We start from the raw sequence: 13054 nt of genomic DNA, 5'->3' as shown, positions 1-13054 counted from the left end.
GCGGGCAAGGCCGCACAACGGGCCAGCTGCGAATGCGAGCTGCAGGACGGGCGAGTAGTGAGCCCGTCTAGGAGCCTAGGAATCGCGTAGCGCGCGAGATGCCTAGTAATATTAAATAGAATGATGAAGATAATCTAAAGGCACACTTGGAGCACAAACTTTCGCCACCACTGGATCATTCTCCAATTTTATGTCAACACCCCAACTATCATTATACATACCGTACAAGATAAATTCATTTTGTGATCCTGCAAACATACGGTATCCTTAGAATTTGGAATCAAATCTCTATTGTTAGTTTCATAGTTGTGGCTAAATGTTTAATGGGCTAATTGTAGAAATCCCAGATCCAGGCCGCTACCAAAAACCTTTGCCGAAAGGCTGTCTGTCCACCAGATTTAATAGAAATCCATTCATACTGTAGGTTGTTAAGATATTTGTCTCTGTCTGCTGACAGACAGAGATAAATTAACATAGATGAAAACATAACCTTTCTGACGGCGGTAATAATGATGAAAATGTTAGCAGCAATGATAATGATGATGATTATGATAACAATAATATCTATGACTTATGCTGTCCGTGTTAAGGTCATCAACAAAGCTAACAACACCCTGAATGGCATCAGCAGCTCTTCTGTCTGCACTGAGGTCATCCAGTCTGCTCAGGGCATGGAGTACCTGCTGGGTGAGCAATCACACACTCACACCATGACGCATAAAGCAGACACTCTCACTAGTATAGGGGGGTTGAGAGGCCGTAAACAAGACACCCTCACTGCATAGTGGAATCAAGAGCCTGTTAAACTAGGCACACTGTCTTCTCGCAGAACCTTGTATGTAGTCTTTTACCCTCTGAAGGACAAAGGGACTGAGAGGGAAAGATTAAATCGGCGCTGGCGTTGGCTGTGGATGCCAGCCCACATGTGATGGCTTATCTCTGCCTGGCCTGACAAGGTCCTGCTCCCTCATCTTTTCTGCTTTTAATGAGCTGTCAGTGGCAAACATGTCATAGCGAGGGACCCAAAAGGCAGTGTGCCTCTTTACTGCGACTCTCTTGAAAATCAAACCAAAAAACATCAGTGTGCCATGTTTTGTAGAAAAAACATGGTCCACAGTCAAAAAAGATGTAGGGTTTCCATTCCAAAATGGCAATCCTCTCTTCTTCTTTTTTCTAATAAATGCAGAAGAAACATGATCATGGACAAACCTTTTTGGCTAGTGCCGTCTTCAATGTGAGGCTGTGGTGTGTTTTTGTGTTTTTTTATTTTATTTGTGTCCATATGTGTGCACGCGTGTGTGCGTGTGCTTCCTGTGGCAGGTGTGGTGGAGGTGTATCGGGTGAGCAGGCGCGTGGAGCTGGGCATCAAGGCGACGGCCGTGTGCTCAGAGAAGCTCCAGCAGCTGCTGAAGGACATCAGCCGCGTGTGGAACAACCTCATGGGCTTCATGTCCTTGGCCAACCTGGCGGTGAGCCACCACACACACACACACACACACACACACACACACACACACACACACAATCCCAGATTTACGTGAACAGCTCTTCTTCTCAGTCTTCTATTATCCAAACATGTTTACACTCTGAATGTACAGACATAGAAATACACACAAGAAGGCTTTGTAAATAAGTACACTGGTTAGGTTACCAATAACACAGTTAAAATGTTCATGAATCCAGTATTGTCAGTCCATTAATTTAAATCAATGATGCATTGATTTGGTTTTAGTGTTGTTGCTGTCGTCTTTGCATAGGGTAGTGTCTGGATCAACAGGGATGACAAGTACTCTATAGATGTATTTTTCTGGCTGTCTGCTAGTGCATGTCAAACAGAAGGTCCTTATCCCCAGAGCCAGCCAAAGGAAGAATATTGCTTCTCAAATGCCAGAAGATAATACTGACAGGATATTGAGAGGATGGAGGGAGCGAGAGAGAGAGAGAGAGAATGATATGGATATTCTTTTTAATTGAAACATTGCAGATAGCATTTCTTTTTTCTTCAGTCACTACTGAAGAACAATTGCAAAAGTTTTTAGCCCACGTTTGATGTAGAGCAGCAGAGTTGTTTGGGAAAAGTTGATGATGCATGGAGATGTTTATTGTAAGCAACGCTGTTCTCACTGCTCTTTATTATAAGAAGAATAGTAATGACTATATTTTGCCCTGCAGCTGGAAGTAACACGTGTTTGTGTGTCTCTGTCTGTCTGTCTGTCTGTCTGTCTGTCTGTCTGTCTGTCTGTCTGTCTGTCTGTCTGTCTAGCCTGATGAAAGCTCCCTCGACTTCTCCTCCTGTATTCTGAGGCACGGCATCAAGAACGCCAAGGAGTTGGCTTGTGGCGTGTGCCTGCTCAATGTGGACTCCCGCAGCAAGGTTTGTACGCGCGCGCACGCACGCAAACACACACACACACACACACACACACACACACACACACACACACACACACACACACACACACACACACACACACAGAATGCCTCTTACTGGATACATTTGTACATAAATGTTGTGTTCAGCCACAGCGGATAACAACTGACATGTCTTTGACTTTGAAACGCTTTGCAGAACAAAGAAGAAAGCACTATTGGACGTCTGTTTAAACGAGTATGAGACAGTGAAGTGTCAACCTCTCATTCTCATTCCACTCTCTCCTGCTGGGGGCCTCAGGGGGCCTTTTCTCCACTTAGAGACACACCCAGCCGGGGGCCAACGTGACAGGATTCACTTCTCTCTGCTGCTCCTCTTTCACCGCCGACAACACATCTCTCTCTCTCTAGACACAACACATCTCTCTCTCTCTAGACACAATACATCTCTCTCTCTCTAGACACAACACATCTCTCTCTCTCTCTAGACACAATACATCTCTCTCTCTCTAGACACAACACATCTCTCTCTCTCTAGACACAACACATCTCTCTCTCTCTAGACACAACACATCTCTCTCTCTCTAGACACAACACATCTCTCTCTCTCTAGACACAACACATCTCTCTCTCTCTCTAGACACAATACATCTCTCTCTCTCTAGACACAACACATCTCTCTCTCTCTCTAGACACAATACATCTCTCTCTCTCTCTAGACACAATACATCTCTCTCTCTCTCTAGACACAACACATCTCTCTCTCTCTCTAGACACAACACATCTCTCTCTCTCTCTCTAGACACAACACATCTCTCTCTAGCCACAGCACATCTCTCTCTCTCTCTCGACACATCAGAGATAGAAAGCATGAGCAAAACTTGCGCTTCCAAATTTACAGGTGGCTCAATTTAGGTCACCCTTGTTCTAGGTTATTCATGGAACTGTGGTGAAAATAGTGATATATACCATTATGACACCATGGGCTCTGGAGAGTAGGAGCGAGAGGAGAGAAGTGGAGTCGTCACTTTGGCTGCTCAGGTCGGGCTTTCGCACTCTGGGAACGGTTCTTCAGGGTCAAAGGTCTTATTGAAAAGGTTTCTTTTTCTATCCCTCCACCTGATGGTCACCGCTCACCTCACCACTTTGTGCTATCACAACAATCCATGCCTTTACCTTTCCCTTCTATCTCTGATAACTATTCGCCCCGTTATTCACTCAGACTGGGACGCCATGTGCAGAATCGCCGTATGTCAGCCGTTTGCCTCTGGCGGCTGTGATTTTTATTGGAGGGAGCCATTAATAGTATTCCTGGACCCTGCGGTTGAGAGGCCAAGATTGTGGCTTTAATTGTTTCCTATGTTCCTGGTGTTGTTCAGCCAGAGGCAGATGAATGGTCCAGGCTGTATGGCTGACTGAGAGGACTCTAGGCTCAGAGCCTGATGGATGGTCCAGGCACAATATGGCTGACTGAGAGGACTCTAGAGCCAGATGGATGGTCCAGGCACAATATGGCTGACTGAGAGGACTGATGGATGGTCCAGGCACAATATGGCTGACTGATAGGACTCTAGAGTCAGATGGATGGTCCAGGCACAATATGGCTGACTGATAGGACTCTAGGCTCCCAGCAGATGTGGCTTACACATTAGTCATAAGCAGGGTGTACAGCTGATAATAGATCTGCGCTCTCTCTCGGTCCCCCCCCTCTCTCTCCCTCCCTCCCTCACCTCTCTTATGTGCTTTAGAGCCAGGCTGAAATTAATGCAGTTTTATTTTGTCAGTGTGCCACTAGCATGCAATTAATAACCCGTCTTTTAATTACATTTTTGACAGAGCCACATTGGCAAGAAAACATCAAAGCCAAAGTGAATAGCGTCCCCTCAGAGTGTGATGAAATGAAAGGAAGCCTTTAGCTGCAGCAGACAGCCCTGCTAGGTAGTGCCATTGTCCTTTAGTGAAAAGACAGTGTTTTGTTTTTTTAACCAGCGGTAACAGGTGGGTGGAGTTTGCGTGCGAGCCATGCCATCCCATGGCATCAAAGGCATAATGAAATGTGCAAAATACTTGATAGCAGACACCGCCTGCTGTCTCAGTTTAACTCAGGCTATGAATATTGACCTTACCAGTGGTCCTCTGATGACCTGTCTTTAATGTCTGTACATGTTTTTGTAGAGCAAAGAGGACAGAGATAGAACAGGTTCACAGGTTGACACTCTCTTTCCTGCAGAAGCCGGATGTGTATTTGTGGGAGGCGGTGGCTCTTGTCTTGCATCCTCTTTAGGTTCGGAGGCAGGGATGGGCAACAGGCAGCAGCCAGATCTCATCTCAGTTTGTCACTCCAAAGACAGCAGACGTTATCATGAACCCCGTCACGAGTGATACTCTTCTGCTAATGATGTTCCAGTATCTCTGCTAAATGATAAATGCTAATTTGGGCAATTACGGGGAGAAGCACCGGAAAGAATTTTCAGTCGAATAATTTAGCAATTCTGGCAATTTATATTAATGCTGGTTTCTGAAGTACCTCCAGGCTTTGGATTGATTGTTAAGTCTGTGTAATTTTGGCTTTTCCATAAGACAGCAGTGCTAACAGCTTAAGCACGTTTGTTAGACAGCTGGAGTGAAACTTTATGGCTTTAGTCTCGGAATATCTCCTCTTAATCTGTTGCATTTTGGAAATCTGCTGTAAAGTTGCCCATCTCTATCACAAGCACGCTTTAAAGGCACATTTTCTGTATTTTTCAACCTGGACCCTATTTTCATGTCTGTTTATGTATAACTAAATCATGTTAGCAGAAATCTTTGAAATCGGTGCAGTATTCTGTCTCTAATCATATAATGCACTATATAATAAGGATATGAGCCAGTGCTGGGCAGAAAATAAGCTTTTTACAGGACGTACATGCACGGTTGCCACATGCCCTATCGACCTCTGTTCCAGGCCGTTGCGTGGTGCGTTCTAGCTCAATACTGCATTACTTTCAGAAATTTCTGTTCTGGGTCACTAGTTTAACATAAAATAAGATAAAAATATGGTCCAGGTTGTAAAAAAAAAGAAATTCTCCTTTAACATGACTTGGTGCTGGCAGGGTTCTTACACAAGTCTGGAAACATATCTTTGTATATAGATGTATACCCACTTGTTGCTGTAATGAATATTTCTTGGCTATAGACTGTAGTAGTTGATTACCATATTGATCTGCTACTATCAGCTTATACATCATAGTGACCGAAATCTTCAATTCCAATCAAGAATGTAAAGTCAATTCAAGAAAAAGTTTTGAATTTTTCAAATGGAAAATGTGTAGGAGCCCGGGAGAGGTGGGGTGATATCTTGGTTTCTTTCCATGTTTCAAAAAGGTGAGCTCTTTCCTGGTGCAACAACTGAACTGTATGTTGGCATGGTGTGCTTGGGATGTGGTATGTTGTATGTTAGAATGTGCTGACACCTCTTGTGCTTACAGGCACTGGCTAAAGAGAATGACAGGAAGTTAAGGGTAATTATGCATAATTTATTTGTAATGCTTTTCAAAATATTACAAAATGTAGAATGGTAGACTTTAGCTTCAATATAGTTTTGAATCTTGTAGTGTTTCGGTAGGAATCCCTTTATTGATGCTGTGTCCCTCTTCTGTCATGCACTGGACCTGCCTACTGTAGCGGAAGCGTGGTGGGACTCTCTAGATAACCTCTCTGTTATGAAACAGTCTTGAACTAGACCACTGCATTAGCAGGAATATTTTAATAGATTTTTATTTATTTAAAAGTGGGGAACTTTATTAAAAAAATTAAATAATAATAACTTAAAATGTAAAAAATATATTCAAGAATGTTTACAAGAAATATGTCAGAATTAAGCAATCTACTGTAGGCTACACTATCAAATGTTTTTGGAAGTTGATTTTATTTATTATTATCAGTAAAACAAACTGAACAACTGAGAGTTTATATATCATAGTGCAATTAATAATTAATTCACAAGTATATACCATTTCAACTTAACAACACAAAATTCTAAATTGGCATATAGGCCTACTTCCTGTTGCAGTATTTGCTATTGCAATAACTGACAGGAAATAAACTTGAGTCCAAAGTGTTCCCTAGCAACAGAATTGTGTGTCGTTAATATGCAATGGCACATTTGGGGTGGGGGGTAAAGATGTTCCTATATCATAAAGGGTGGGCCTGACAGAAAGCTTTTGGGAACCACTGTAATAACACAACGTGTTGTCATTAAAAAAAAGGCTAGGACCTTTGGAGTCATGTTTCCAGCGTTTTGTTTGCCCGTGAAAGCGGAGTGCAAAGGAGCAGCAGGATGTTGGCCTGGGCGAGTTGGAGCTGCTGAAACAGTGCCGGGTGCTGAGTGTTCTTGGCCGGCTTGGGGGGGCCCTCTGCGGGGCGCCCCCCGGCGCCCACTGCCTTGCGCCAAACGGCAGTGACAACTATGGCCTCTGGCTTCAGACAGTTATTGTTGTTTGCACTAATGACTCTTCTCACGTTTTTGGAGAACATCTTTTTGAAATGGCTAGTCTTTCCAAATTTCCACCATAGCTGCCGGGCATAGGAAATGCATTATTTTGTTATTCTGATCAGAAGCAGGGATAACACGTTTTCCCACCGGCGATAAAAATTAATGACCAGAGGAGGGGATATCAAAAGCAGAGTGAGGTAAGTCCCCCCCCCGCCCTCCAACCCTGGCAAATCGCACCCTGGAGCCCCCTAACCTTTAGATACAGCTGCAAAGGTCACAGTGAATTAGCAGGATTGGCCTTTGTATTATGCGACCAGCTGGCTTGAAAACAGGAATACTCACATTCTTGTTTCACAGTAGTTGTGTGTGTCCAAAAAAAGCCTCGTGATGTACAGCACCTGTGGGGCTGTTTGAACAGTTAGGCTCAATTATCCTCCATGCACTCTAATGAGGGAAAGGAGAAGAGTGGGTAGAGGTGTAAGAAAGAAAGGGGGAGAGAGAGGAGTGCAGTGCAGTGCAGGGAGGTATTACACTATCTGTCTTTGTGTAACTGCCCTTTGGTTTTGCATCCCCTCGCTGCAGCATTGCCAGCTTTAGCAGTCTTAAGTGCAGGCTTGAGGAAACAAGTGGGACGAAGCACAAAAGAGCTACGAAACAATCCTCTCTATGCTTGTGAAATCGGAGTGTGTGAGAAAAGCAGAGGAAAATGTGTCGTTCAGTTTTGCCCTTCACCCCCGGTGTGCATCTGTGCACACTGCTTTTGGGCAGGTGGAGATGTGTTTGACTTAATGGTGTGTTCTGGGTTTTTGGTCTGCAGTTGCTGCTGCTTCATGCATACGTCTCCCTCTCCTTCTGTGTGGGTGGCTGGCTGTGATTCACCACACATGACTCATTCCTCTTTAGCCTCGTCTCCAGCATCACCGGGGATGCAAACTCTTCAAACTGCATAACGCTCATTAGCATCTCCTTATCGCAAACGCAGAGCCACAGCTGGGCCCATTGAAAATGCAAGCTCACATCACACAGCACTCCACCGGGGGTCAGATCGCCAAGTTCATTCTCTCAACAGCTATTTTTAGATAAGCTCGACGAAATGTGTCAAGAGAACATGCTGTAAGAAGCATAGTCCAGTTGATCTAATTGACGCAAAAAGCAAATCCTATTTTTGAAGCAGCAGGTCTGACTGATGACGTATGTCGCGCTTCTAATCCGGTCTTTTATTTATAATTGTAGTTAATAAATTAATAATAATAAATTAATTGTTATGCATTTGATTGACATTTGCTCATATATATATAGGGGATGGACATAATGATGGAAATGCTAACTTGTCCTCCCTTAATAAAACTAGTGGCTCTGTACTGATGTGGTTTGAATTTCCTGGCAGGACACTGATCAACATTTTAAAGCAGAGGTTCTTCTGGGTCGGATCCAGTTTTGAGCAATTTTGGTCTCTTTTCCCTGTGACTTTGGCTTATCAGAACATCTTGCCAAGAAGATTGTGGTCATGCGTTTCCCGCACATAGACTTTATGTCTTTGTGGTTCAAGTTTAATTTGTCTCGTGCCAAGGCACAATGTACAGTAAGCAAAGCAGTGAACTGAGGGGTCGGTCTTGGCAGCAGGGCAGATGAAACTGTCAAAATAATAATAATAAAAATATTAGATATTGCGAAAAATATCACGGCAAATGTCGAAAATCAGCCCAAGGCACCCCCCAGCCCAACCGACCTACCACCACAAGATTTGCATTCTGTGCGAATGTGCGTCTTTCCTGATTGATTGGCATCATCAAGGAGGACAAAGCACTAAAGTGCCAAGGTGTCTTTTAATGGCTTGTAAGACCTTGATAATGATCTGAGATTAAAACATGGGGCATCTTTCCATATCAGTCCAATTAAGTATATGTTTTTGAGACGATGTAATGCATCTCATTCTGTTCAGTATCATTTTTATAATTACCGCAACACTCGACCAATGCACTACTGGTCAATCGCCACACTTCCTTCTGCAGCTGCTACCTCACTGCTACGCTGCTTGAACGTACAGAGCTGACAGTTTTTAGTATTGCATCTTGAATGGTTGCCTCGCACTTTCTCTTTGCAATGTCGAAGGTCTCAGTAGTTCATTCCCCCGATGGCGTGTTCAGTACATTTACTGCCATCAAAGTGATGCGGATTCTGTGTCTCAGGTGTGATCTCTACCAATGTCGTAAAAATTATGGAGCAGAGTGTCTCGCCACCACAAGTGTCCAGAGCAGCTTAAAGGTGTCGCAGCATGCAGTGCAGTGCACGTGTGCCTTGAATTCAGAGAGAGCCTTCCACGAGCATCCCGATCATGTGATGCTTTAGTGAAGGAATCTCCCGTCCACTCATTTTGATTTAAATCTGGAACGAGAAGTTCATGTCATGTGTCTTACATAATCCAGTCAACATGCTTTTCAAAGCTTGAAACATCCATTTTCTTATCTTGTGCTTCTCCTGGATGGATTGAGATTTGTACTTTTGGGCTGTTATTTTAATTTGGTGTATTTTCTGTGTATACTTACTGACTGTATTTGCTTGCTTGAGTATTCAGCGTCGTCGTTTTTGCCGTGCATGTAATACAAATGAGAAAGGAATATATTTTCCAGTAGTTATTGCATGCGTGCAAACCTACAGTACTGCATATTATGCGTTTGTATCTCAAATTGTATTTTGCTGGAGGCTGCTTTCAAGGTTTTGAGTGTACGCCGTCAAGGGGCACATGCATAAAAGTTTAATTGCGTACCACTGCGGTTGCTATTCAGTGAAGTTCTGAATCACACTGTCAATGAACCTTTGCTGCAGTCAGGAGAAGCACACATTACCATTACCGTGCCACCAGAACCCTTGAGTGTGGAGGGATAGGATAATGTCCCATCTATTGTCCATGCCCTGTATATCTTTGCTTATGTTTGGCCCAAATGGGCTTTTTGGCTGTGCGATACATACGGATCTAACGTTTCACCCTTTTGCCATCGCTTTCACAGGCATTCAACTCGGAGACGGACAACTTCAAGCTGCTGTACGGGGGCCACCAGTATCACGCCAGCTGTGCCAATTTCTGGATTAACTGTGTGGAGCCCAAACCCCCGGGCCTCATACTGCCTGACCTGCTCTGAGCTTTGGCTGGAGCTGCCATGGCAACAGGCACAGGCTAATCGACACGGGCGCTAGGTTAGCGACCGCGCGCGGCCAGGCGTCTCACGCTGCATGGGCTCTCACCTTGGTCTGAGAGTGAGCACACTGAAGGACTTTTAAGGTCACCGGATCCCTCTGTATTTATTTGTCTTTTATATTCTGTCCTCTCTCTCACTCTCTGACACACGGGCTTGGCTGTCAAAAAAACAAGACTGTGTTCATTTGCAGATCTGGTAGTTTTGTTCAAATTCAAGGCTTTTCTGTACAATTAGGAAGTACACCGTCTATGGTGTCATTATCATCCCTTTGTTCTTTGTTTTTCCATATCAAGTACCTAAGACGTATAGGTCAGCCTTTTTAACGCTGGAATATAGTCCTAATGATGCTTTTAGGGAGATGATTTCCACTGAATATGGCAGTAAATGTTGCCAGGGTTATTGAATGGCTCTCATGTCCCTGACTTTGCACTCATCAGTGACTCAGCCATTCAAACTCTTAGAGCTGTGCAATATCATAAAAAACCACTGGCAGAGGGAGACATTTTTAGGCATAATGTTCCATTGTAAACATATCTTCACTTTTCTTTTTTGTCATTTGTTGCTTCTCTGTTTTGATGAGGTTGGCTAAGAGGAATTTTATTCATGACTCGAAAGTCTACTTATTTATTCCTGTTGAGCTGTTGAATCATAGGCCTATTATATTTACAATTGAATTGCGTTTGTTGGTTGGGTTTCTAAAAGTTCTAAAAGCTTAAGATGAAACTCCGTGGTTGTTAACATTTTAATATAATTTCAAACTGCTGTGCTGAAAGGCTGATATCTACCATATGTATTGTGTTGATTTAACTGCTTTGAATGTGTTTTGCGCTGCTGGAAGGAGAATTCAACACTGAATTTCTTGGGGTATTTAAATGGGGTACTTTCTAGGTATTTGGGGAAAAATTGTGGTTTTGCAACTTGAAGGGAATCATTTATCTAAATTGTTTGCAGGTTTTGTGTTTTTCTTTGTTGCTGGTTTGTGTGTGTGTGTACTAGCGCTGAACGTCTGGAATGAAGACAACTGTGATTCTGAACTAAAATTGCATTGCAGCAGCACTTTGTGTGTGTATTCCAGTATCATGCTGTAGCATTGTAAATATGACTAACTTTAATGTGAAAGTGATGTAAATAAATTGGTATCCATTCAATGTATGTATACTGTCTATAAGTTGCATGCCATGATATAACAATGCATTATATGGGTTAGACTGATTTTCATTCTTATTTATTTGAACACGCTTTAAAATCAGAATCATTCTTTTTGTGTTATGAAAAGTATCAATGTTATTGATAGAATTATAGCTTTCAAATGGGAGGCGGTCATGTAATTCAGGTGGCCTTTGGTCTTATTAGGCATCTTGCGCGCTATGGGCACTCTATTCCTAGGCTCGCCCGCTAGCCCTGCAGCTCGCATACGCAGCTCGGCCGCTACATGGCCTCGGCCCTCGCCCGCAGCTCGGCTGCTGCGTGGCCTCGCCTGCTCTATTGGCACGCGCAGTGCACAATTGCTCAACTTTGCATCACTTATTTATTTATTATTAGGATCCCCATTAGCTTATGCAAAGCAGCTACTCTTACTGGAGTCCACACTCCAGTCCTCACTGATGACATCACAACGAGTCCATGATCACTGATGATGTCACAATTCCTATGACGACATCAGTGATGTCATAAAATTATTTTTGCTTTATGACCACTATGCCATTGGTGCCTATGACATCATCAGTGATGTCATAAGATGATTTTGCTCTTATGACATCACCTATGACATCATCAGTGGGACAAAAATTGAAACAGATTGGCCATTTGCCCATTTTATAGATAGAAAGATTCTGCCTGTTCTTGCTCACAACCCCCCGTTCCAAATGCATGAAGATTGTTGCACATTTTCCCTCAGTCATTTTACTCAATAATGTACTTTCTCTGGGGCCAGAGAGGCCTCATCTCCATCACTTTGTGACAAAATGGAATAAATTCTCCTTCGACAAGACTGCTGGGCCCATGCTGGAGGCTTGGCTCGGCCAATCAAATAAAGACGTCTATAGGGGCCCTGTGAAAGCAGTCTCATTATCGATCTCGCACTTGTGTTCAGGTGTGTTCTCCAACATTCATTTTTATATTCCTCGCCGTTGTCTAATTCATTTCCTGCAGAAAATGACTTCCTGTCCCCTCACGGTGAGCTCCAGATTACAGAAAATTACAAACGCTGAAATCAATTACTGAATAAAGCTGTGTAGACCGGCTCCCTCCTCCCCCCTGCCTGTCATCATCTGTCTATTGTCTGCGGTGCTATACTCAAATGATCACTGGGAGAGAGGCCAGATTGGAGTGATAGTGCCTTATTGACCGCTACTCTTCAGTATCTCATGGCCATATCACACCATTGATTGAACAGCTTTTTCCTGACAAAGTTCAACTGATTGCCTGACACCCTTACTGTCAATTTGTTTCCTGCTTTAATATATACTGAACAAAAATATTAACGCAACACTTTTGCTTTTGCTCCCATTTTTCACATGTTGAAATAAAACATCTAGGACTTTTTCTATGCATCCAAAGGGCTTATTTCCCTCAAATCTTGTTCACAAAAATGTGTTTATACACAGCTTAGTGAGCATTTCTCCTTAGGCTAAATAATCCATCCACCTGGCAGGTGTGGCATCTCAAGATGCAAACAGCATGAGCATCAGCATTGCACAGGTGTGCCTTGGGCTGGTTATAATAAAGGCCGGTACTGACCTATAGGTAAAACTATTAGACCTAGACACAGTTGAAACATTCATTACAAACTGAATACAGCTCCATGGCTAGCGGTCGTCGGCCTGAGTGTTGTCCGTTCTATCATCCATCAGTTCAGACAGTGCCGGCTTTACAGATGAGTCACTGTTACACCAGAGAAAAGACAATCACTGATTCAGCAGCTCACCCAGAAACAATGACTTATTTCACCACGGAGCAAACCCTATTACCCATGCAAGGCCTCCACTCCCCCCTTCAGATGAACCTTGTCTGT

At 43.4% G+C, this 13054-nt stretch overlaps 1 protein-coding gene across 4 annotated transcripts in view; it reads left to right on the top strand.

Annotated features, from left to right (window-relative positions):
* The window catches only part of synrg (synergin, gamma), a gene marked incomplete at its 5' end in the record, with an annotated part of 45928 nt that extends 34745 nt beyond the window's left edge, over positions 1-11183 (top strand). For 2 of the 4 annotated variants that reach the window (XM_083637545.1, XM_083637542.1), the window contains 6 exons: positions 591-687; positions 1321-1469; positions 2264-2374; positions 2570-2608; positions 5838-5870; positions 9853-11183. In XM_083637545.1, the coding sequence (XP_083493671.1) occupies positions 591-687; positions 1321-1469; positions 2264-2374; positions 2570-2608; positions 5838-5870; positions 9853-9984 (561 nt within the window). In that variant the 3' untranslated portion in view covers positions 9985-11183. The remainder of the gene's footprint in view (positions 1-590; positions 688-1320; positions 1470-2263; positions 2375-2569; positions 2609-5837; positions 5871-9852) is intronic. The other 2 variants (XM_083637543.1, XM_083637544.1) reach the window with 2 other exon arrangements.
* Positions 11184-13054: the final 1871 nt, after the last annotated feature.

The sequence above is a fragment of the Poromitra crassiceps genome (assembly GCF_964638095.1).
Source record: "Poromitra crassiceps genome assembly, chromosome: 5".
Classification (NCBI taxonomy): domain Eukaryota; kingdom Metazoa; phylum Chordata; class Actinopteri; order Beryciformes; family Melamphaidae; genus Poromitra; species Poromitra crassiceps.
The sequence above is the reverse complement of the archived record's forward strand: the minus strand, read 5'-3'. Positions and strand labels throughout refer to the sequence as shown.